Raw genomic sequence first — 25,640 nt, forward strand, 5'->3', positions numbered from 1 at the left:
TTGTTTCACTTAGCACAATGTTCCAAGGTTCACCCACGTTGTAGCACGTATTAGAATCTCCAGCGTTTCTAAGGCTGAATAATATTCAGTGGAATAATATTCCACTGTATGTGTAGACCACATTTTATATATCCATTCGTCCATCAATGGACATGGGGGTTGAGTACTCTGTATTGTAAATAATGCTGTTATGGACATGGGTGTACAAATATATGTTCAAGTCGCAGCTTTCAATTCCTCTGGGCCTATAACCCAGAAGCTGAATTGCTGGATCATGTGGAAATTCTGTTCAGCTTTTTAAGGAATCACCATGCTGTTTTCCAGAACAGCTGCGCCATTCTACATTCCCACCAACAGTGCACCAGGGTTCCCATGTCTCTACGTCCTTGTCAATAGCTGTTGCTTTCTATTTTTTGGAAAATATTTGAAGATGGAACTGTGATAATGCTCGGAATAGAACTTATTCTATTAGCCTGTCTAGATAAGAAAAAAACTATTGAGTTAATGAAACATTAAAGCCAGATGACCTGGGCTGAAATCATCCTTCGTGTGCTCTGGGCAGCATCGCGCCTCTATAGGCTCCTACGCCATCGAGTACATCTGTGTCGGGGGTGGAAACACTGCTCTGGAGTCACTGGCCGCTCCTGCTTTCCCAAGGAGGGAGGAGGGACAGAGGCTGGGCACACTTTGACCTGTGGATGGCCAGTTTCCTCAAGCCCCCACACCCACCCGTTTTGGCTTTTTCAACAAGAATGAAGTTGCCTTTTTATCTACCCCAGGATGCTCTTACAGGGCAGTGAAACGACATCATCACGCCCGTGGTGCATTCCCTGATAGACATGTTAGCAGCTGCTGCCTTTTACACGAGCTCCCCTTTCCCAAGGTCCCCTGGTTATGGCCACTTTCCTCTGAGCCCTCAGGAAAGACGAGGGCACGTGAAGCATGAGGCCTGGGCACACGCTGCCGTCTTGTAAAGGCTTTATTTCTACTTCATCATCGTCTCATACAGACTCCGAGGACCATCCTTTGCTTCAGTTTGGTATCCTCATGACTTTTTATAGTATTTTTTTCTTAAACAGAAAATTTTGAGTAAACACTGCATATTGCCAGTTACTCTTTTAACGATTATTTTAAAATGCCATTGCTGTTGTATCGTCGATGCAAGAAGACAACGAAAGTACAGTACAAGGGAATTCACAATGTGCCACAATGGGACAGACGACTCACACTTAGGTGATGGGGAGACCACAGCAGCAATATGTACATGCACCCCAGTGCTTCGAACCCGGAGGCGTGCAAGTCGAGTAGAATATGTGGATTATACAAAGAATTTGGTAAGCCCAGCTGAGGACTCAGTACCTTTTCCAGAACACTGACATGTGTCCCCTCCAGGATATATCTGTCTTGTCTACTGGCTTCCTGGCTTTTCTACTACAAAAAGTTCACTGAATCACACAGTCTGAAGTTTTCAAAAATTCTTAAAAACCAAAAACATTGACAAAATAAAATTAACTTAAAACACTCTAATTCAACGTGGAAATAAACCAAACCAAAATGTAACAGTGCAAATTTAACAGACAGGCAGTCAGGATTGAGAGCGAGGGTGTTCAGAATCTCTTAAAATGTACATCTTTAAAACTTTTATTTTTTAAATTTATTTATATCTTATTAACCTTTTTTTTAATATACTGTGTGTAAAAAAGATGGAGACAAAAATAGTTTTCTGAGCTATGAAAAAAATTAAGTTATTACAGGCACATTTACTGTTTCATTCTAGAAACATCTCAGGTTCACAGGTTGAACATTCAGCAGCCATGTGTTTTTTTAAAAACACATTCTTTGACCTTGGGAAAACTAGATCTCTCCTTTTGGGCAGAGTTTGGTTGACGATGATGGTGTGGTTATGCAAATTACAGTGAATTATTCCGTGATAATCCATGCAAACTTGCATCACGTCACTGGTGCAGCTTCTCCCCGGGCAGCTCCTCGTCGCCGAGCTCCTCCAAGGAGGCCGGGTCTCCGAGTGACTGAGCCGCTGAGGCAGTGGGGGAATGTGGGGCCCAACGGGATGGAGGGCGACGGTTTGCTGGTCTCTCGGGCCTGGAGAAGCAGGGCTCTAGGGATGGAGCTAGTGCGGAACAAGGTAGTTCCTTCAAAGCCAGAAAGAGAAAGACAGGGTTACTCAGACTGACAGTTCCTCCGGGGCGTGCGTGCGTGTGTGTGTGTGTGTGTGTGTGTGTGTGTGTGTGATTTCCCCCAAACACACATCTTGACAGGCTCAAGTTAATGCAATAGACCAGGGGCAACTTCTGAATGCTAGCTTATATTTGCTCATGGAGCATGACTTAAAATGGTAAGTAAAGAATTCATCAGGAATGATCAGAGATGACAGTAATGGGAGGGTATCACGAGGGTTAAAATGGCCAAGCTGTGAGATGGGCGTGTTTACAGAGCACCGTGAGAACAGGGCCGGAGCATGTGGAAGGTGGAAGAACCACAGGCCTCATGTGGTCTACACAGGCCACGTGGTCATATTCTGACCCAGCTGGTCCCATCACTTTGGCCTTCCTGAATGATCTATTTAGTGACAAAGACGGTCCTAAGAGGCCAGCCTCCCTGTGCCTTGGCCTGTTGAGGGCCCATGATTTCATCCATCTGGATTAGAAATGAGACTCACCTTAACACAAAACTCTGCTAGCGGTAATTCCAAACTGACTGGCAGTGGGTGAAACAAATTCCCACAACATGAAAAAATGCTGCCGGCAGAAATTTTAATTTAGGTCTAGTTTTCTTTAATGACCCTTCCTTGCCATATTTTAAAGAGTGGAGCCAGAGTGTGCCTGTGCTTTTGTGTTGCAGGCATCCCACACCTGAGAAGAGGTAATGCGAGACACCCTCCACCACGGTGCAGACCACCTGGAGTGCTTCCTCTCACGGCCTAGTCTCCACGGCAGGGAACAACGACACCCACACTTGGAATGTGCTGGCACAGAGAAATGGGAGAAGCCATGGCATGAGGAAACGGTGGGTTCCACAGGGTGGGACCCGTCTGCCCAAATGACACTCAGAAGACAGAAAGCTGGGATGGTCCACCACGGCAATGGCGATGACACAGAGCAAAGACCCTCGGGGCCAGTGAGGAAGTAAGGCGGAGAATTTAGAGAGGTGACAAGCAACTGCAAAGATCAGAGTGAGGAGCGTTTCTTCAGCAGAGCAGGGAGCGACACAGGAAGTCAGCGGCTGTGTTGAAAGGTGATGTGACAAACACTGTGACAAGGAGGAAGATGGGAGGCGGACCAGGAGAGCGATGGTGAGGAGGCTGCCTCCCTGTGGGGTCCGCAGAGAGGGAGCACTGACACTGGGGGCGCTTCTGAAGGCACCCTGCCTCTTCTGTGGGTGGCACCTTATATGACAACAGGGAAGCCCCAATCAGCAAAGCACTTATGCTAATGAGAACCATGGCAACCAGAGATACCTCGCCTGTGAAAACGCTGTCAGCCCTGAAATAGCTGAAATGTGAACTAATGCAGGGTGAGCCGTGTCCTCACCTCACCTCAGCGCAGGGTATGCGGGGACATGTGGTTTGGGAAATCAGCTATTTTGTGTCTTTTGGCGTCACTGCTCCTGGTTTTGTAAGAGTTTGTGTGTACTTGCGTTGTGTAGGAGTGTGTGTTGTGTGCAGGTGTGTGTGTGCTGGGAGGGCTGCAGCCAGTTTCCACCTGGCTGATGCTGGATGACGAGGGGCTTCCCATTAGTTTTGGGCTACCTCCTCACTCGCATCTGTTTGGGGACTCCTACAGGAAGAAATGTCGCGTGACCACACCAGCACACACAAGCAGACCATGCTGTCCTTTTCCTGAGGCCACTGCAGTGGGCTATGTAGGGATGTGATCCTTGGAGCGCCTCTCTGGGTAGAGAGACAAATGTACTTTGGTACAGAGTGCTCTGAGTTGAGATCAGTGAATGAGCGAGATGGGTAATTACGTCCTTGATTAAAAACAAGGCTCCTGATTTCTCATGTGGCTTGATTTAGGCTCTGAAGTCATTTCTGAGAATATTTTTGGAGCAGGGATGACTGTGCTGTTTATCCAATCAACAGGTATTTATTGAGCACTTGCTAGGTCACCTATGGTGATCACCTGGAAGGACAAGATGTATTTGCTTTTATTCTGGTGTGGTTGTTGTAAAAAAAAAAAAAAAAAAAAAGGCAGCAGCAGCCTCATTATGGCCACACCTGATATAGCACATAGCAATAACATGTGCCACCAAATACCGGTAGCAGGTCCAGGCCCACTGGGAAAATATTTGGCTCAAAGATCCCCACACACAGTCCCCTCTCTGGCCAATGTCTCTTACCCCTCTGACAGCATATTGGCTGCAAACTGCACAGGAGAGCAGAAATCTCAGCAGGATCTCTACAACCTGGGAGCCTTCGTTTGCATCGAGCAGTCAACACTTGGCAAAAGGGACTGTCCAGGCCACCAATCTACTTGCAAAGGGACCCAGAGCCAGTGTGGGCGGCTGCCTCTACAGAGCAGATCTACCTGGGATGATTCCGCCTTGTTTCTAAGTGTCAGATGCCAACCCCGAGTTACACAAATGACCTCTCCAGACAGTTTGGAAAGAAGGACAGAAAGCACTTACGGCGTGAGGCAGGCAGGGCTAGAGTCCCCAGGGGGCAGTTAGTAAGACAGTTTGGTTCTGGACAGAACAGACAGAGAAAGAAAAGAAAAGCAAGTAGGTTGAGAAGTGTTTTTAAAAACAGAAGAACAGTAAAGGTTTAATGTCAACAAGCTGGGGGCCAGCCCCAGGGACAGTTATCCGAAGAAGCAGGAGGCCCGCAGAAGCGGCACTGCATTCCCGGGGCGCACAGACCTCTCTGCCTGGTCCAGAGGGAGGGGGGACCTCACTGTGGAAGCAACAGCCCTTTCCCTTCTGATTTCTTTCTTCCCTGAGTTGCCCTTTGGCTTTTAACATTTCAAACACCCTTTGGCAGAGAGAGATGTAAGTCACGGGACTCTTGTATTTGAAAGGAAGCATAGAACAGCCAGTTTCAGTCACAATGATCAAGCGATTGCTGTTCACACTAAAAACTCCTCCCATTTTCCACTTAGACCTGGGAGAGAAGAAAATAATTACATTTCCAGATTACTCCCATTCGCCTCACACCAGAACTCCTCACAGCTTCTCTGCATCGCTGCATTAGTGCTATGGCTTCAAGAGAAAAATAAGTAGCTTGTGGGGTGAGAGTGGGATGTTCCGCTGTGCAGGGTCCTAGCCAGGATCCCTACATCCCCAACTAGCTGTCTGAACATTCAGGGAGAGTCCCTGACAGGCCTCGCACAGCAGGCTGGGAAATCAGATTTGCTTCTGGTGATTTTGGAATGAAAACCCAGAACTACCACAAAATTTATGGAGTGGCAGGAAGGGCTCTCCAATGGGCCTAATACAGTAAGTCAATTCAGGCAAGAAATAATTCCATTGGAATCTAGAATAAGCAAAATTGCAACAAAAAAAAAAAAAGGAAGAAAGAGCCGATGACATTGCCACAGCTCCAGGCAGGTTCTGGACCCCCGAAATTGTGCTGTGCTCCCATCAAATGGGCCAATCATCTCTGAGGCAGTGAACGCACCAAGTGAGAAGAGAAAGGGAGTGGGCACAGCTTTGCATGGATAAAACCATTTTCACACCTTAGAGCTGTGATTCAGTCATTAAACCATCCTTTATATTATCATAGATCACCTGGAGCATTTAACGCAAAACATTTTTTGGTTCCTAAAAATTAATAATTTCTATTTAGTTTCTAATATAAATGGACACTCCAGACACAGCCAGTTAATGCTTTGGGACAAAGCCCTGATTTCAGCTGATTCCTGCAGAGCTCCGAGAAATCAGGCATTCCCACGAAGGGGATGACTCACTTACCTGAGGGCCCCGAAGGATGGGGGTACAGAGGCCTGCAGAAGACATCATCTGTCACCTGAGAACACTCAACCACGGTTTGTGTTCTTCTCAGAGCATGTAAACCACTTTATCACAAAGACTCGCATCCTCAGAACATGTGCACCATGCACTGTCAAGATCAGGTTGAACCACATGGCACTGCCATTTCTACAGGTCACTGGCAACTTCACGTGGTTTAACCCATTTCACATTTAAACTCTATATTCTCAGTTAAGTAGTACTTGGTGGGTTAGACTGGGAACCTGACCATCACTGCTCCCCTTGTGGGAAACTTGGGGCAGAACGTAGAAATACACCTTTCTCCTCTCCTCACTCATGAGGCCCAGGCCATGGCGGGCGGGAAAGCAGCAGGCTGCTCGAAGAGGGTATTTCTCTCCTTCCCACAGACCCTGGCCATCTGCTGGGCTGCCTGCCTGGAGAATGCTTGTGGGTGTCTGGATTCCACCGGGGTGGACTTTGTCCATCTGGGCTACTGGTGAGTCGGGCTTGCACTGAAGTCTACATGTGGCATCGCTCCTGCACAGGGACTGCCGAGGGGTGGGGGCCATGTTGTCAGCACTGCGTGAACTGTGAAGCTGGGGTCACTACTGCTTTCACCCCCAGCGTTGTCATCGGGCTTTGTTTTATTTTGCTCACTCTTAAAGTGGAAATGGGAATTGTCTTTTTAAAGTGGTGTGGTACAAATATACCACATGTGGATATGCATCAGAACAGAATTCAAGGTTGACTGGTTTGAGAATATTGTTAATAGGGATATTAATAATAATTACATAATGTGATAATATGTGTGGTTATATAATAATAATGAGAAAATACGGGATGTGTCAGGGGGATGACAATCATCACCCTGTATGAAGGCAGGGCTGTGACTGCATGTCTGCCTCACCTGGGTTTATTACTGGAGGGATTTGTGGACAGAGACAGTAATTTGTGAGATGTGTGACTGCTACTTCTCACTGAAGCCAACGCTAGAGTCCAGCGATTGTAGCTCCTCATGAGAGATGTTCTCGAATCCACACTCTCAAAACCCTCCCCACACATAGAGATCTGGAGCCAGAAAGCCCTAACGCAACCCTCCCATACTTCCCACACAGACATTCCTAGGACAATTTTATCCAGAAGGGTGGCAAATTATGACCCCAAGTGAAAAGCTCAGATAAACAGATGAGCAGCCATGACCTGGACCTGAGAACCTGAATCACTTCTAAGAAGTAGCTCAGGGCTAGTGTTTCTGCCCATTCCATTCTCCCATAGGCCAGGTATCTCCCCAGCTCACAAGAACCTATTATGGACCAGGATTCTTGAAGTCAGATGACCTAGTACAATCCCAGGTTCAAACTAGTTTTCCCAACATTTGAATGTAAGAGCTGGTAGGGTGAGGGTGTGGAACTCTCAGCTTTCATTACCTCGATGGACCCTGGTTCGGCTTTGATGGTTTCTCCCATGTGGCTGTCACTGTTAAGACTTGGGAGGCTGTGAGGCGCCTGCCTCCTCCCCTCCTTTAAGGCATGCTCCAACAGCTTCTTGTTGAGGATCCTGGCTACACTCTCTGTGAATGTGTAGCCAGGGGGAGCAGATAAGTCCTGCCTCACAGGCGTGCCCTCTCCCCCTTCCTCCCTATAGGTCTCTGAGCCAACCCCGATGGGGCTGGGTGACCGTCCCCGGGAACTGGGGCTGGTGTCTTGGCCTGGGCCCAGCTCCAGCTGGGGTTCTGCTGAGCGTGACCGACTCCCAGCCCGAGTCCCCTTCTGGAAGGGGTCCTGCACCACGGGGCTGTGGTCGATGATGTTGAAGAGGCTGGAGAGGCCATCATTGATGGCGGTGTGCACGGGGCTCTCCCGCGTGGTGGTGGAGCGGGCCCAGGCCGACTCACTGCATCCCTTCTGGGCCAGCCCTGGTGGGGTCCTGTTATTTGGCTGGTCAGCTTTGGGGAGGGGCTTCCTCTGCAGCTTAGGAGACCCATACTTGGGGGAGCAGCATGTGCGTTCGAACTTGGCCTGCACCTTCTCGATGGCGGGGGCCACCTGCCTGCTCCTAAGGCCACGGGATGGAGATGATGCGGGTGTGGAACCACCCCCTGCTTTTGGCGTGAGACACTTGTGGGGGCTGCTGGTGATGGCACTGCCACGCAGAGCTTCGGTCTGCAGGCCGACACTGATGGTCTGGGTGGTCTGTGTCCCCGTTGTCCGGGACCCATTGGTCTGGCAGGCCATGTCCTTGACCAGGGGCTCGGGGGAACTAGGGCAGATGGCATTCCTGACGGAGAAGGCCACTTCCTTCATGTCGTCACTCATGTTCTTGGACATCTCCAGGCTGTGCAGTGGGGAGGTGAAACCCAGAGGGGTACAGAGGGTGCTATCAAGGGGGTGCAGCCCTCTCTCCCCATAGTCTCGGGGTTGCCGGGAAGAGGCACAAGGCCACCTGCTAAGCATGTGTTCTGAGGGGCCCCCCTTAGTGTCTCCTGTGCCTCCTCTGGCTCTGCTTGTAGGAAACGGGACCTCAGGCTCCAGCCGGCCTGAGCTCTCACTGCCCGCCACCACGATGCTGTCCATCCTGCGGACGGCAGGGGGGCTGTGCAGCACCCGCACCCCAGATGGCTCAGTGCGGATGTGGCTCCGCAGGGGCTGCTTCTGGCAGTGCTCTGGGCTGGTCATGGTGTCCGTGGTCATGGTGACACTCGTGGTGAGGTACCAGGAAGAGTCAGGGAAAGGCTCAGCACCAGCCTCACTCCCTGCCTGCCCCCCCTCGGTCCTGTCTGCCCAGGGCTCTGGGGGCCTCTCGTCCCAGCTCTTGCTGTTGAACTCCTCGATGTACTTCAGATCATCAGGAGACAGGGGTGGGGTGATGTCCTCTTTGCTGCTGGCAGTGGGCAGGCCTTTCTCCGGCAGGAAGGGAGAGACGTCCATCAGGCGCTGGAACTCAGACATGGAGGACACGGACACTGCCCTGGGAGAATGAATGGGAGAGAAGACAGTGTCAGCTGACCTGAGACCAGCCAGGGAGTCCGCTGACCTGAGACCCCCTGACCCAGCACAGCACGTGTGTCCTGCCCACGCAAGTGTGTTTTGTGTCAGCCTCTGCCAGAACTATCAGAACACTTTCCAGCTGCTTGATGTTCTCCACTCCTGAGCTAACCCTGTGGGTGTTTGATGGGCTTTTTATGGCTCTGGAATTGTTCCAGGAGCTTTGTATTGGTCCTGAATGTAATACAACCAACCCTCAAACCCTGGAAACAAGTGGAAGGGTGGGGCTATCGGGCAGGCATAGCTAAGCTCCAAATCCACTTTGGGGGTTTCATTTTAGCCTATGCTGCTTGGCAGGAGGAAGGGACACCTGGCTGTGGCGTGGCCTCTCTATCTACTGAACAGTGTGCCTTCAGTTCCCAACATACTGGGAGTCTCCTGAGTGTGGAGCATTGTGTTGGGTGCTCATCCCACAGACATGAACACACTGCAGTCCTGATCCAGAGCCAGCTAATGGTCTGGGGGCGGAGGAGATACCACAACAAAATAACTGTAATCTGAAGTCTTTCTCACCCACTGGTCTTATCCTCTTCTGACCTGAAGTACTAACCATCTCCAAAGGCCAAAAGGAAGACGGAGAAGGAAGGAATGTGGAAGATGTAACCAGGTCGACAAATAAATTCCCAAATACTATTTCGAATGAAAATTGCATCTATCCCTGCCTAAATCTACCCATGGGGCTCTGCTCTCCTCTCTCCTCTTCGCTGCTCCCTTTGCAGTCAAGCCTTCTCTTTGTTCTCACTCCCCCTGTATTTCTGGACAAGAGGAAGATGCCCACAGACACATGCACACAGTGGAAAGTGAAGACAGGAGACCTAAGGCAACAGCCAGTTTTGGGTAAGCTCTTGCCTAATAGACGTGGATTTGGATGTAGATTCCTCAATATATTAGCACTTTAATTCAATATATTTCTATTTGACATGAATTTACTGACTGCCTCCTATAGGCTGGGGCAGGCGCTGAGGCAGGTGTTGGAGATTCTGACACACTAAGACGGGAGGTTGCTGGAGGGCTTACGCAGCTTGTCAGCCCACACAGGGCAAAGAAGTGGTGGCCAGGAAGGAGGCTTGGGGCTGGCCATGCCTGTGGCTCAGACCCTGGGCCCTCTGACCTGGAGTCCCCCTGGTTGGGGTGGCAAGGAGGTGAGGTGTGTGCACACTCACTGTCTCTGCAACTAGACCGCTTTCTCATAGGACAAATTAATATCCACCTACCTCTGAACAGAGGCTTGAATACCTGGGGTTATAGACCAGCCCAGGCCCTGCAGAAGGGGTCTTAGATGAAGTCCATGGGCCTCTCCACTGTAGGATCCATTAATGGTGGTGAGGCCAGAATTGGGGTCTGTGTACTACATGGACTGGGCAACAGAACCAGCATAGCTCCCGGTGACTTTGCCTTCACCCCGGGGCACATGCTCTGTGGTCATCACCATGGGGTAAAAGAACAGGCTACAAATGCCACTGTTAAACTTTCCATCTTGTTATTTCTCACTGAAGGCAAAACTTAGTACTATTTCATGGACTTGAAGTTCATAGGAAAATCAGGGATGAGAAGATCTGAAAATACTGAACAGCCCAGAGAAAAAATTGCATGTAGTGGAAATGATACGTATTCATCTATAAAGAAAAAGGCTGCGTTATGTGGCCTGGTAGGGAGGTTGTTATGAGAAATCTCTGAACATTACTGTCAATTGTATATTTTTAAAGTTTAAATTAAAACAAATTTGCTATATGTGTCCCATCACACAGATCACCTAAAATATCTGACTACAAACATCAACAACATCAGCTAGTTTATATCTACTTCAAGGATTACTGCAGAGAAATAGTTTAATAAATCCTACAAATAGAGCTTTTAAATGTACAGTGATTTTCAACTTCTGTGCCATAAGAACTTTTAAAACATGCAATACCTGACTATTTAGTCAGAGGCACTGACCTCTTTCCCCTTAGACTGTCAAATAAAAAAATGACACAATAGCCTCTTTTTTTTTGGTCAGATCGGCAAAAAATATATTTTTTGGTGTGCCATAGAATTTTAGTAATTAGTTTATGTGTGCCATGAGATGAAAAAGTTTGAAAATCGCTGGTATAGTGTAATGTTTCATAGCCTATCAAAAGGGAGTTTTTTCAGACTTTAAGTTAGAAGAGAGGAATTTCCATGGACTTCTCAAAAACCGTTTACCACAATCATTCCTTAATATACACAACACACAGCTGTAATGGCAGAGTTCTTACCCTAACACTAATATACAAACACAGCACATCTCTGGCCTTTTTGTGGTTAATAAAAAAAATAAAATACCATATTTATTAAATTAATAAGAATAAAGCAACTACTTATTCAGAAGTCTTATTTTAAGTCGTTTTGAACAGAGTATTACAATAGGCCGCAGTGACAAGCTGGGGTTTTCAGACAAGAGGGTTTTATTTCGGTCGACTACTATTGTTTTCACCAGTCTCACTTACCTTTGAAGATTTCCCTTGTGATTTTCTTCTTCCTAAAAGAAGAAATAAGTTCGTCTGAATCAGTTAATATTGGTTGCCTAGGAGCTTTCGGTGTGCTGTGTGATCTGTTTTGCTCGCCTGCCTAGGAAAGCACCACTGACAATGCACATGGAGCCAAGTTCTGCCCGGAGTGCCACTGCCCCCAGCCCTTTGCAACACAGTAATAAAACCATCACCCACCGCGTGACGAGGGGCTGGAGCTTCAGCATCCAGGGCGGAGGCCACATGAGTAAGAAAAGCTGGCTGTAAACTTTGTACAAATGTTGTCATGGAGAAAGTGGCTCTCCTGTGCTTCCTCAAAGGACTTCGCTGACTACATGGATTTCAACCTTGATTTGTAATGACCTGGATACGCCTGCGTGCGTGTGTGTGTGTGTGTGTGTGTGTGTGCGTATTTCTGTGTGAGACAGAGAGAGAGAGAGAGAGAGAGAGAGGTGGGAAAGGAAGATGAGGCTGGTAGAGTGAGTGAGAAGATGGATGTGCCTTGGTCTAAGCCTCGCTCTAGAAGTTGGTTTGAGATCCTTAGGCCCAAGTACTTTCTTAATTTTAAACTTTGCCGTTTGGAATCCAAGACGAAGTTCTGCTGGTGAAGAAAGACAGCTGTGCTGGCAGAGGGCAACATGAACATGGGTTGACTTGAAACACCCTCGAGCTGACGTGGTCTGGGAGAAAGAACAAGGGCCCTAGCAAGCCCTTGACAAGGGAAGTTTATTTGTCGGCACAGTAAGCAGCCTGCTGCGCTTCCCCCAGTGAGCACCGCCCGCCAAGCAGGTCAGTCGGGGTCCCTGTCCCTGCCCTGCGGGGCTGGCACCAGGCCAGCCTCCTGACCCGTCTGACTTCTCGCTGCTGTGAGACTGGACCATGGGAGATCGCCAACAGGTCAAACAGGGAGGCACACTGGTAATGTCACATCAGCTGGGAATCTACTGCTGAGGAGAGGGCGCCTGACCTCACCGACATGTGACCAAGTATAATTTCCCCACATTTCAACAACACTATTGACATGAACCCTTCTCAGTCCATTAAGTACTTGGGACGGGTTAAGTGCATGTATAGCAACTGTTAAATGGACTCACAGATAACGATTCCTAAAATCAATTTTAAAACCTGGTTTTAAAAAGGGCTTAACCAGGAAAACCTAATGCTGTGCTGTGCTGTGGAAATTCCAGCACAGAGCTTAGCTCATCTACTTGCTCATCCAGTTTACGTAAGGTTTCTAAATGCTGAATTGCCTTCCCTTCGTGCGGAATACGGTGTTTATGGTATGTTACTGTTTAGTGACATTTGCTACTTCCAAATATCAGGTATTTTCTTTAAAACAGATTTTTTTCTGTTAGTAACAAGTTTTCAAGAGTCAGAAGACTGTGCTACAATTTTAAGTGAAGTTGAAAATCTCTATTCCCTAGAATGACCTCCTTCCTCCCATGTGTTTCACTGGACATGCCCATTCATGAGACCTTTCCATTTACATGGGACACGACATTTACATGGGACACAAAACCTGAGAGAAAGTGGCAGAATAAAGCTGACCACAGCACAAGCTAGGGGCCTGCGGTTAAGGCCACCAAGCAATGCTCTTGGCACTGTGAAGGTTTCATGTGTCCGTAAGCCCTGGTGCCTGCCTGCCATGTGGCCGGGTTTCCCAACAACCCCTTGGTCTTGCAGTGGTTAACTGGACCCGAAAACCCAGGCCGACCTCAGGGAGGCAGTTCCTGAAGTCCTGGGGCCCGCGGGCCGGAGGCTCCTCCGGTTCATCTTCCATAGACAGGGCGTCCAAGTAGAGGTTCTCCCGGGCCGAGCACCTGTCGGACTCCTTCAGCTTGGAGAGCGGCCGGTCTTCAAACGGGGCTGAGTCCGAGTCTGTGCCGGGCCACATCCCCACGGGTCGGGGCACGCGGGGGCTTCCCGGGGGAGCAAAAGGGCGGATGTCGCCTTCTTTTTGATCACAAAGGAAATTTCCACCTCTGCGGGGACTGTTTTCTTTCTGCAACTTGAAGGTTTAAAAATCAAAACAATTAGCCTCACTTTTCTATCTGTTCTCTCCTAAGACCTCGGTCTCACCACAGCTCACATCTCAAAGACTTAGAGAAGTAAATGTTCTTAAGTTCTGGCCTTGATTTCCAAATGCAACCCACCATTACAAACGCTTTTTAAAAAATCACAATTTTGTTTGGACTGAACATCTGCATTAACCACATATAAGCCAACTCCTTCTGACAAGAATCCATGTTACTGTACATCACTTTGAGTGCTGTGCTCACAGGAAACTATACATTTATTTTTTAAAAAATCTAACATTAAATGGCATATTTAGAACTCTTTTTATTTTTGTAATTACCTTCAGAACTTAAGGTATACTCAGTGAAAACCATTAGTGACAGCAAGCTTCTGAGGGTAAATTTGATTTTCCTAACTAGCAGAGTTTGCTAATAATAACAGAGTATTATTTCCAAATCATGTGGAATGGGTCTTATGTATAGCCCGGGGGATCAAACTATTATAATCACTGGATGTCAAAACAACTTATACTTTGCTTGAGAGGATTGAAACTTAGCTAAAAGGTAATTAAGATCTGCTATTACTGAAAACAAACAAACACAAGGCAGATACTTCTGAGTCATGCTTTTTTTACCTGGCGTGGGAAGCTCAAGAAGCAATTGTGGGAAACACATAGGACCACTTGGAGTTAGAGAGACCTGAGTTGGAGCCACTGTTGAGTGGCTTGCTGGTTTGCTCTCAGGTACAAGGTCCCTAACTCTTCTCAGCTCAGTCTCCTCATCTATAAACAGGGATAGTATACCGCCCTCCCAGGTTCAGGGGGGACTCATTGTTTGTCGGGAGCCACCGCTGACTTCCCTTAGGCCTGCCCTCTGGGGCTGGGCGCACTAATAACCACCTTGCCTATTTACAGCGCAAGAACCAAGTGGTGGATGGTCAGGAAGCGCCCCGAGGTGAAATCACAGGGACAGTCAGAGAAATGCCTGTAGGCAGATACTCTCGCTCCTCCCCTCCCCTCCCCGGCTCTCCCTTCCCCAGCCCTCCCCTCCCCTTCCCTCTCCTCTCCTCAAGAAGCCCTGATGGTCGGTTTTCCCTCTACTCGTCTGAGCTTTCCTCGCTCAGCTCTGCTCACTGCCTCCCTGTCAAAACATGCACAGAAAGCACCGTTGAGAACTGAGGGTGTTTCCACCTACATATCCTTAATGGGGTCTTTGTTGAATGACATGCTCAGCACTCTACACATTGGCTACTCTTTTGAATAAGCAATTATTTGAATGACTGAAATGACATTTGGATTTGTCCTGAAGGGGTGGCAGGATTTCAATCCCTAAGTGCTGGGACAGTGCCAGGAAGTTCTAAAACTCCTTAGAAGCATTTTAATTAATATTTTTAAGAAAGCATCTTTCATAAACTTTACCTCTGTGTCCCAATTTCAGCCTTCATCCACAAACTGGCTGTGAGTGTGGCTGTATCATCAGGAACAAAGCCATGTGAAATAATGGGGATAAAGGACTTTGACTTATTTTTAATTTCTGAGTTGGTGGAACCAAAGTCCCCGAGTATTATCTTCATTTTATGAGAAAGATGAAGATTCGAGCAGCCAGAGCTTCAGTGTTAGGGTTTGAGGCAGGATACAGTTGTATTAGGAACCAACACATCACTCTGGGTTTCAGCTCCGCCACCTCCGTTCTCTACCCCTCCCTCCCCATGACACAGTTCTTCACAGTTCTCTTAAAGGATGCTAAATGCTTTCTTTAATCAAAAAAATGAAAAGGAAAGCTTTCTATTATGTTTATCCAATGCACGTCAGCGCAATTTAGTTTCAACACATGATCATCTCCAAGCTAATTTGGGCAAGGAATTAAAATGCAAGCATCACATTTGAAGCTGTAAATGTGCACCGGGGGTGTGTGTGAAGAGGGGAAGAATTACTAAAGAGGAGAGCTATGAACTAGCAGGTTCAAACTCAGTAAAGTGGAATTTCAAAAATAAACCCTGCAGCCAGGAGTGAGGAGCACTGGAGCTGGTGTTAGGTTTCCTAAAAATGAACCCGAGTGGTTTTAGCTGGAGGTGTCTGCTGCTGAGATGCCTCTGGGGTGTTGTAATAGAATAATGGGTCCTTAAAAGGATAGGGTTTCCTAGGAGAGTCATTTCAAATCAGGCGTCTGCAATTACTGTACTGAGAATCCTGCAGCAGAAGAACTTGTAATGCAAATAGAAAATTTTAAAGATTTGCATTTCAAATAATACAAGAAACAATAAACCCTCAAGAGTGTCACCTTATCTGAACTGGTCAAAAGAAAAAAAAGGTCACTTTGTGAACAGGTTTTAAAAGAATAGCCTTGCATGTTGTAGAGGCAACTGACTTAAGAAAGTCAGCTGGGAGAAGAATGAACTTTCCTTTAGCTCTTTATTGCTGCAAGTCCTAGATCATCAGCATGTTCATTGGGAACTTAGCAATTCCAAGGAGAAATACAGTGTAACTCCATAAAAGTTAACTAGCACCCAGTCGAGTTTGGATTGAGACAGGAGATGTGATAAGATAGATGATATGTGTTATATGACCTTAACCACACTCCCATAGTCATTCATCATGTAAAATGCCTCGTGTGGCACAGAAATTATGTAGGAATTCAATGGCGCCACACAAGTATGAAGCATGTGTTCTCAAAGTGGAAAATGGATTTAGTGCTACTTCTTTTACCATCTGTATTAGGTTGTCCTAGTCAAGGTTATATGGCTCACCAGGTAGTCAAATACCAAGAGCATACACTATGAAGAATGTTCATTCTTGTTTATCTGTAGAATGTGTAGCTAAAAGTTAAATGAGTGAGCAACTAGTCACTGATACACAAAATCTATACACACACATACACACTTCAGCCAATTTCCTCTTTCACAGAGAATGCCTATAAATGCTTTACTTAATTTTCAGGATTGGGCACCGAGATTTATAAAATCTTCTTTTAAAATCTCTAATATTTGGGGGGAAAGACCAGATTTATTTTTGAAAGCCACAATTGCACATCTGAAGCATCATTCACTGGCAACAAACCCTCTTCTAAAAACAGCAGTGAAGTCACTGTATGAAGCCTGTGGGATCTGCCACACACACAGATTTCAGAAACAGATGAATGCCCGGAACCTGTTATGCTCAAAGATGTTAACCTTGGGGACTAAAGCTCTGGTGCTGTCAGCTTGGTAGAGCTGTTGCAATATTAACGATCCAGACATGGGGTTCAGCTCCTGTCTCCTTTTCTCTTTCCAAAATAGTCTAAAAATGAGGCAAATGCTCATCCCTTTGTTGTTAACTATTTGAAAGCTGAATATCATCAAATGTCTTGCCAATTTTTCCTTTACAAGAAATTCCTCATTCTCCAAAGTAAAATAAAACCCTAAAGGACCTGCTAAACTTATATCCAAGGTGTCACTTCCAAAATGAAGCCATACAACACCAACAAGCCCACGGCTAGCAGGCTAAGGGGGCCCAGAAGGACAGGGATTGGGATGGTCTTGCTGGGGTACAGCAGGGAAAGACAAGTGAGCAATCCTAGGGGGAAGACCAAGAGGGAACTTCCCTGGTACCAAGGTGCCTAGAGTTACTGTGATACTGATCAGCTACAGCTGGACACAATAAATCTGTGACCATTATTCTTATGAACACATGCCACTTTGCTCCTACAATTTCCACTAACAACTGATGCACTCGGTAGAACACAGGCACACAGAGGATATAATACAGAAGAGTCTCCTGAAGTGCTGGCATTTCTAGGCTGAACTGGAAGTGGCCGACTTTCCTTTGATGATTCTGAAATGAGCCATATCACATGTCAGTGTGGTGACTCAGTTGAGTGAGTAATCCGGCCTAGGAGGAATTCAGCTCCTTTCTACCTGCAGTGCACTTCCTCCTCCTCAAGGCTTTCTGAGCCAAAGGCTCCAGTTCCTTTTCAGTTCACTCTCCCTCCCTGACTCCCCTACAGCATGCAGAAACTAACCTTTGCTACTGCGCCTGCGTAACACAGGTACCATATGTCTAAGGATAATGAAGCACATTTTTTAAAAGGCTCCCTCATAAATGCAGGCAGTATGGGTATTTGTGATAGAATAGGGAGGTTACTTTTCCTGAACTCAGTTTCTTATTGATGAATACATTTCCTTGAGGCCTCATGAATTTATAAATGTGACAAGCTGAAATAAAATGTATGCTATGGAAAAATCCAGCCAGGGAGGAATTCCAAATCTTCATCAATTTAACATAAAAATGTAATCTGTGCATCACTCAGGTACAGCCACAGCTACGCAAACTGTCCTAAGTCTGACGCAATGCAGAGAATAATGATCTGGGCATTAGGAAAACAACTACCCCTCTCCCCATGAATTCATCTGGGTTTCTGAATCATTTGTTTAGCTGAAGACAATGAGCTACCGGCTACCTCCCCTGACTATGGTCCTATCTAATTATAGCTCAGCAATATCCACAGCAGGTGCAAACAACCTGACTTACAATTTAATTTAACAATTTCTTAACTAATGGACAATAATCCCATTTAAGCTGGAGCAATCACTGTGACCACATCTTTAGTGGGAAACTTAAAAGTTAATTTGCTATTTGGCAGAAATCACTTTAAAAGACCTGAAATAACCTCCTCTTTCAAGTTTAGTCTTTAAATTCCTTTAAAAAGTTACCTCCCACCCCAGAATATACACACACCACACATATACACCTACAGGGAAATTACCTACAAACTTTGCAATGAAGAGATCTGTGTAATGGAAGGGTTGAACCCAGGTTTCCAATACTAAAAATTCTAGCTTTTCTTTTCTTCTTCTTCCCCAGGAAGCCCATGAAAAATCCTGATGTAGTAAGGACCTCTGAGTAACCTGGTTGTTTTTCCCTCTACATGCTCTGATCTCCAAGACAGTTTGGCTGTCTCCACTATCTTCCCTGTTCTCTGGTGTCTAGGAGCTTCCTTACCTGTTCTACTTTCCACAAGAGTTCCTTCTTTTGCCGCTCCCACTCCTGCCGATCTCTGTCCAGGCGGTCGAGAAGTTCCACCTTCTCCCGGTTCCAGTTCTTCTCATTGTGATGGATCTGCCAGCGCAGGTCCATGACCAGGCCGTGGCTGTCAGCGAGGAGCTTTTGGTGTGTCTCCCTCTCCTTCTTGAATGCCCCTTTGCTGTCAGGGGTGGAGCCTGGTTCTCCCAAGTTTTTCTCAGTCTTCTCTTCCAGCTGTCAAGGAGAAAAAAACTTAGGAACTTAGTCCTCACCAAGTCTCACATTAGTAGGTGAAGAAAATCTCAGATATTAATGTATTATGCCTGAAGACATGTTTAAATCAAGATTTGACCAATCCCATGGAAGAAACCCATTTACATTTTTAAAGTCCTAATTACAAACGTTTGACAGAGTCACGCAGAATGTCAATGTTCTCATAGTCTGCTTCTCAGCTCTACTTCCCTACTGAGTCACCACCATCTCTTACCTGTCCTTCTGTAGAGCTCCTTGAGGACAAGTACAAGTCTGTCCCTATATTCTTAGCCCCTACTGGAACCTAATGATGGGGCAATGATGGAACCCTAGGCATCTACAATATATATTTGTCAAACACCCAGCAGGTTAAATACCAAAAACAAACAAACAAGCAAAATAACTCCCATCTAGACATATCATATTCAAACTGCTGGAAACTAAAAAGGAAGCCTTGGAGGCAGAGAAAAAAGACACACACACACACACAGAGGCACACATATATGAATGACAACAGATCTCTCCTCAGAAACTATGTAAGTCAGAGGACAATGGCATGACATCTTTAAAGGGCTGAAGGGAGAAAGTGGCAACAATATCTTTCAAAAATAAAGGAAAAAACATTTTTCAACACATAAAATTGGATTAAAAAACCCACTGCCTGCAGACTTGCACTTCAAGAAATGATAGAGGAACTTTTCAGGCAGAAAGAATATATACCAATAGACACTGTTCTACAAAGAAAAAAATAAAGCACACTGGAAATGGCATAAATAAATACAAATATAAAATTCATTTTCCCTATTTTTAATTGCTTTAAAAATCATTGAGTGCCCAAAGGAAAAATAGTTGCAACATACTGTGTGTTTCTAGAACACGTAGAAGTAAACTGTATGACAACAACAGCAGAGAGGACAGGAGGAAAAATTTAGGAGTGTACTGTTGTTAGAAGACACAATAAATTCTAGGTAAAGATTAGTGAATATACAGACCATCTCTTTCCTATTTTGGTTCAGCTGATCCCACGGACCTATGTTAATCCATTCAATTCTAATAGCTTCTAATCCATTTTCTACCTTGTAGCCAGAATAACCTTTTAAAAAGCAAATCAAAATGCTTTACTTCCACGTTAAAAATCAAGATTATCCCTTCAATTCTTTGAACGCTCTTTCTCCCACACCTAACTAGGTGCAGCTCTGCAGATGTGGCTCACTCCCTTCCTTATGATGTTTATTTTCTGACATATCCTTTCTCTCCTTTTCCAAGTACTCACTCCTACTTATCCTCTGAGATTCATTCCAAGCAGGACTTTCACAAATAATCCTTCTCTAAGCCCTCAAGCTGAGGTGTGTGCCCTGCATGCCCCTACTCCCCGACAGCACTGTGTACAGGCCTGGCAGGGCACTTCTCACACTATTATAAGTTACAGCTCTTGTCTGGGCCTCCCACTGCACTGAGAACCCAGGCAAGAAATATCTTATTTGTTGTTTGATCCTTGGCATTTAGAACAAGGTCTGACTTAGGAGTCAATTGATGGACTCATAGATTTGGTAATTGATGCAACATGGCCTTCACTGAGAGAAAATACTTAACTTTTGGTAGAATTCGCTTGTTTTGCTTTTAAGTAGAAAAGGGTAAAGATGGGACTATGATAAATGAATAAGCATCTGCCCACATTCATTGATTCCTGGGCTGCAAATGTTTAAGAAACATCTTAAACAATTCGGGCAGAAGATGAATCTTACCTATAACCACCTGCCTTCTAGGCTTGAAGTCCTAGCATTATTTCATAGTGTTTAATGACTCTACCTGAGGCTTTATTTGTAGCAAACATGTGGGTGGATACAAGGTTTCTCTAAAACAAAGATGAAATGTTTTCAAACTGGTTTGCATCAAAGATTATGCCTCCTTTCTTTAGCTACACTTAATGTCTTTGAAAATAGTTCCCCCTCCCATGAACAAATTTTTAAATAGGTTTAAAGGCAGCTCATCAAAAAGTGTTTTTACTCATATCCCCTCTGCTGCTGACGGTTCAGGCTGTGTGCTAACATAAACAGAGCATCTATTAAGAGTCTGCTACCAGGCAGTGGGCAGGATTAGTAACTGGGTCAGTGGCTCTGTCACCTGACCAGCTTGGCCTGGCACTTTGGTTTTCCTGTGCTTTGCAGCTTCCTCTGCAGAAAACACTGTGTCTCTGCTCTTCCCAGGGCTGTGAGCCTCACACCACTGCTCCCCTGAGCCAGGTGGCAATGAGGGTGAACTTGTGGGTACCAAAGGAGCTGTTTTCTATTTTTTTAAAGTACGTTTTTATTGATTTTTTTAGAGAGGAAGGGAGAGGGAGAGAGGGAGAAAGAGAGAGAAATATCAATGTGAGAGAGAAACATCAATTGGTTGCCTCCCTCAAGTACCGACTGGGGATCAAACCTGAAACTTGGGTATGTACCCCAACTGGGAATCAAACCGGCAACCTTTCAGTGCACAGGACAACTCTCAACTATCTGAGCCACACCAGGCAGGGCAGGAGCTGTTTTCTTTTGATATGATAAGTCCTTTCCTCTTTTATTAAGGCCATTTAGAAGATGTCTCCTTTCTGGGCGATTTCTTTTTCCATGAAGGACTGAGCCAATTAATATAAAATATTAATTACTTTATGGTTTGCTTCAAAACAGGGCCTAGAAAATAGATTATCAAAGATGCACAGACTTTTCCTCCCTCATCGTGATCAAAGGGCTGGAAGAAACCTGAATTAACAATCTGAACAAGGAGACACCCTGCAGGAAGTGACTGTGCTTTTAAGATTTCCAGGGAGAAAATGTTTCTGAAAATGTAGAAAAGGACGCCTCTGGCTAAGTCTGGCCTTAATAAACAACCATGCCACGCCTAAACTCTCCCTGGAGGCTGTGTTCTGCGGGAAGGGCGGAGGCAGGAACCCACTCTCCTCTCCACTTGGGCACTGAAGGCTCTGTGATCCGAGACCAGCCACTTCTACTGGGCTCCATTTCCTTCAGTGTGAATAAGAAACGGATCCGGCCTCTAGGGCGTGCGGTGGGAGGCCGCAGTGCTTGGGAAAGCCAAGGGAAAGCATGTGTGCGCCTTTCTCAGACGTAACTAAACTACGATCTGCTTTTCCTCGGCTCCTGCCTGAATTCCCTCGGCGCATACTCTGATCCCCACTTCATGCCGGAGGCCCTCTGATGGGGCAAAACACAACCTTGTTCAACGTGGAGTGAGAAAGCAAATGCTACTTCAAAAGCGCTGACCGTCTTCCACACGTGGGAGAGGGAGCATGGGGGAGGAAGGTGCCTCGGGGAGGCTGGGGGCTTTAGAAGAGGCAGCAGGCGGTGCCCGGTCTCCTCAGAGCCCTCTTGCTCTTGGAGGGTCGCCGCGGGCGTCTGGGCCCCTCCCCGCCTGCGGGCCGTACCTGCTGCAGGCGGCCCCTGAGCACGGCCCACTCCACGTCCCAGGCGGCCTTGTCGCTGGCGTACTGCTGCTGCAGCCGCAGCCGGGCGCGCTCGTCCTCCCGCAGCTCCGCGCGCAGGTCCTCCAGCAGGGTCTTCAGCGCGCGGAACAGCTGCTGGTCTTCCGGCACCTGCGGGGACACGGGAGCCAACACTGTCACCTCGCGTAAGGGTGTTCTTTAGGTCAGAAGCGGGGAGAAGCCTGGCAGTCGCGGTGGTGCTAGGCCGTTTCCCAGGTGCCACTGGCAATGGGAGCAGAACCAGGGGGTCCCGTGCCGGCCGTCTGCTAAGGGCCTGTTGGGACAGCAAGGCCAGGACTGGAGCTGGTGCGACGGGGACCCGAAGTAAAGGGAGGAGGGTGCACGAGGCCAAGGGCGCCGCGGAGGCAGAGGCCGCAAGACACTCTGGGCCGTCAGGCGTCCAAAGCCCTGGTTGGGGAGGTGGATGTAACAATGCAAACGCTCACCTGCGCGTGCTGTCCTTTTAACGGCAGCTGTTGCAACAGCAGGGAATGCACAAAGGCCCCGCGCTTCTTACAAACGTGGGGTGGTCATCCTCTGACTTGTAGTTACTCAGAGGTGATATATATGGCAAACATGGCCACGGGGAGGAGGGACCTTTTAAGGTTTAATAATTAAAGCCAAAATCAAATGCCCACCCGGTTCGGCAGGCTTCCTCATGGTCCCCTGAGGTAGAATCGCTGCCCCTCCTTTCTGCTTCACTCACAGAACAAATAACCACTGCAGCTGTTTTTCTTGTGCCCCCCTCACCAGAGTAAGACAGAGCCTGGCTCACCCCAACATTTCCAGCGTCTTGCACAATGCCTGGCTCATGTGAAGTATGCAAACAGATCTGATAAATGAAAATGGAGTTTTTATTACTAATCTGCTTATACCTAACATAAAAGATTTTATATTTTCTAAAACCCGCTCTTTGAAGGCACATTTCAAAACTATGACAGCTGTCTTTGTACATTTCAGCATGGGCATTTTATCAGTAAGGTTTGTCCAAATGAATTAACTCTGTACCTCAATAATAATAGCCAAATCAGCCCATCTCTTCCAACCAGACAGAAAACACAAAGTGCGTCACGTGGTCTCGGGGCAATCTTGTTTGGTACATTTGTGAGACTGGGGGAAAAAAGCTCTAAGTACTACTGGATGCAGACCGTCTCTCCAATAGAAAGGCAGAGTTCCTACTCTCAGGTGGAATCCCCCTACTTGGCAAACCAAGGACAGTCCCCCTGGCTCCCTAGCTTGGGATCTACGCACGCATCACCTTCTCCCCTCCATCACATGCAGAGTCAGTTGTACTTCTAAAACCATCTAGTTAATGCACTAAGCAAATACACGTACACACACAAAGATGCTCAGGCAACCACACATGGGAAAAATTCAAGATACTTTGGATATATGCTTGGATTCAAATAAAGTTGACTTAGAAAAGAGAAATTCTTTAACATGAACAGATTTATTACTGAAGACTCCATACTTGCTCCCATAATTTATATGAAGTTATAATATTAGATACAGTATACTTTTGACTGAGTAGAAAGACTTATTAGTTAGACTTTTTATGTATTGCTCCTCGATTTTTCTCACCTTGAACACCAATTTTCACTTTAATAGCTCTGAGATGAAAGGCTTATTAAGAGTACAGTTCAGTTAACATTTGCAAAGCTCAGTAGATAGAAAACCTTCTAAAAATCCTATGCAGTCTTTCCAATCTCCCGAATGTAAATAAAGACCCTGAATATTCTCATCAGTCTTGAGAAAGACCAAAGTTGGAGGTATCACAATACCTGACATCAAACTATACTACAAGGCCACTGCAATCAAAACAGCCTGGTACTGGCATGGGAACAGGCATATAGATCAATGGAACAGAACAGAGAGCCCAGAAATTTAAACTCACACACTTACGATCAATTAATATTTGACAAAAGAGGCAAGAGCATACAATGGAGTAAAAACAGTCTTTTCAATAAATGGTGTTGGAAAAATTGGACAGGTACACGCCAAAAAATTAAACTAGACCACCAACTTACACCATACACAAGAATAAACTCAAAATGGATAAAACACTTAAATGTAAGTTGCGAAACCATAAAAATCCTGGAAGAAATCGTAGGCAACAAAACCTCAGACATCTCTCTAGCAATATTTTTGCCCATATAGCTTCCAGGGCAAGGAAAACAAAGGAAAAAAATGAACAAATGGGACTACATCAAACTAAAAAGCTTCTGCACAGCAAAGGAACCATCAACAAAATGGAAAGGGATCCCACTGTATGGGAGAACATATTTGCCAATGATACATCTGATAAGGGGTTAATTTCCAAAATGTATAAAGAACTTACACAACTCATCAGAAAGACAAACAATCCAATTTAAAAATGTACAAAGGACCTGAATAGACACTTCTCCAAAGAGGACATACAAAGGGCCAAGAGACGTATGAAAAAACGCTCAACATCACTAATCATTAGAGAGAAGCAAATTAAAACCACAATGAGGTATCACCTCACACCTGCCAGAATGGCTACCGTCAATAAATCAACAAACAACAAGCACTGGCGAGGAAGTGGAGGAGAGGGAACTTTAGTGCACTGCTGGTGGAATGTAGACTGCTGCAGCCACTGTGGAAAACAGTACGGAGTTGCCAAAAAATTAAAATTGGAGCTGCCCTTTGACCCAGAGATACCACTTCTGGGAATATATCCTAAGAATCCTGAACACCAATTTGAACAAATATATGCACCCCTATGTTCACAGCAGCATTATCTACAATAGCCAAGATCTGGAAACAGCCCAAGTGCCCACCAGTAGCTGAGTGGATAAAAAAGCTTTGGTAGATTTACACCATGGAATACTATGCAGCTCTAGAAAAGAGGGCTCTCTTACCCTTTGAGATAGCACGAATGGACCTGGAGATTCTAAGTGAAATAAGCCAGTTGGTGAAAGACAAATACCATATGATATCACTTATATGTGGAATCTAATGAACAAAATAAACTGACGAACAAAATAGAAACAGAGGCATGAACACATGGAACAGACTGACAGTTGTGAGAAGGGGTGGGGGAGGGGAGACAGGGTGAAAGAAGGTGAAGGGATTAGCCAAAGAACATATATGCATAACCCACAGATACAGACAATAGTGTGGTGATGGCCAGAGGGAAGGGGGAGGGGGGGAGGGAGCAGTGGGGGAGAGGAGTGGGGGGGTGAGGACATCTGTGATAGTGTAAACAATAAAAATAAAGTAAATAAATTACCTCTATATTCAAAGAGATGCTTTTGAAATGTGTGAAACCGTAATAAATGCAGAACAGTTTCTTTAAACTCAGTTTCTTTAAATGCAGTTTCTTTAAACTCAGCACCAAAAGTATTTAAAAATTATATAAGTGCAGATGAGTGAGAAAGGGTGTTGCAACAATCTTTTCA

General features: G+C 46.1%; 1 protein-coding gene across 1 annotated transcript in view; it reads right to left on the minus strand.

Annotated features, from left to right (window-relative positions):
• Window positions 1-961: 961 nt before the first annotated feature.
• MTCL1 (microtubule crosslinking factor 1) overlaps window positions 962-25,640 on the minus strand; it is a 111,365-nt gene continuing 86,686 nt past the window's right edge. Inside the window, 6 exon segments of the mRNA XM_087818947.1 lie at window positions 962-2,150; window positions 7,371-8,910; window positions 11,456-11,487; window positions 13,191-13,484; window positions 18,468-18,722; window positions 22,162-22,329. Coding sequence (XP_087675073.1) covers window positions 1,911-2,150; window positions 7,371-8,910; window positions 11,456-11,487; window positions 13,191-13,484; window positions 18,468-18,722; window positions 22,162-22,329 — 2,529 coding nt within the window. The 3' untranslated portion in view covers window positions 962-1,910.

Source organism: Miniopterus natalensis, chromosome 7, assembly GCF_054644295.1.
Source record: "Miniopterus natalensis isolate mMinNat1 chromosome 7, mMinNat1.hap1, whole genome shotgun sequence".
Lineage (NCBI taxonomy): Eukaryota > Metazoa > Chordata > Mammalia > Chiroptera > Miniopteridae > Miniopterus > Miniopterus natalensis.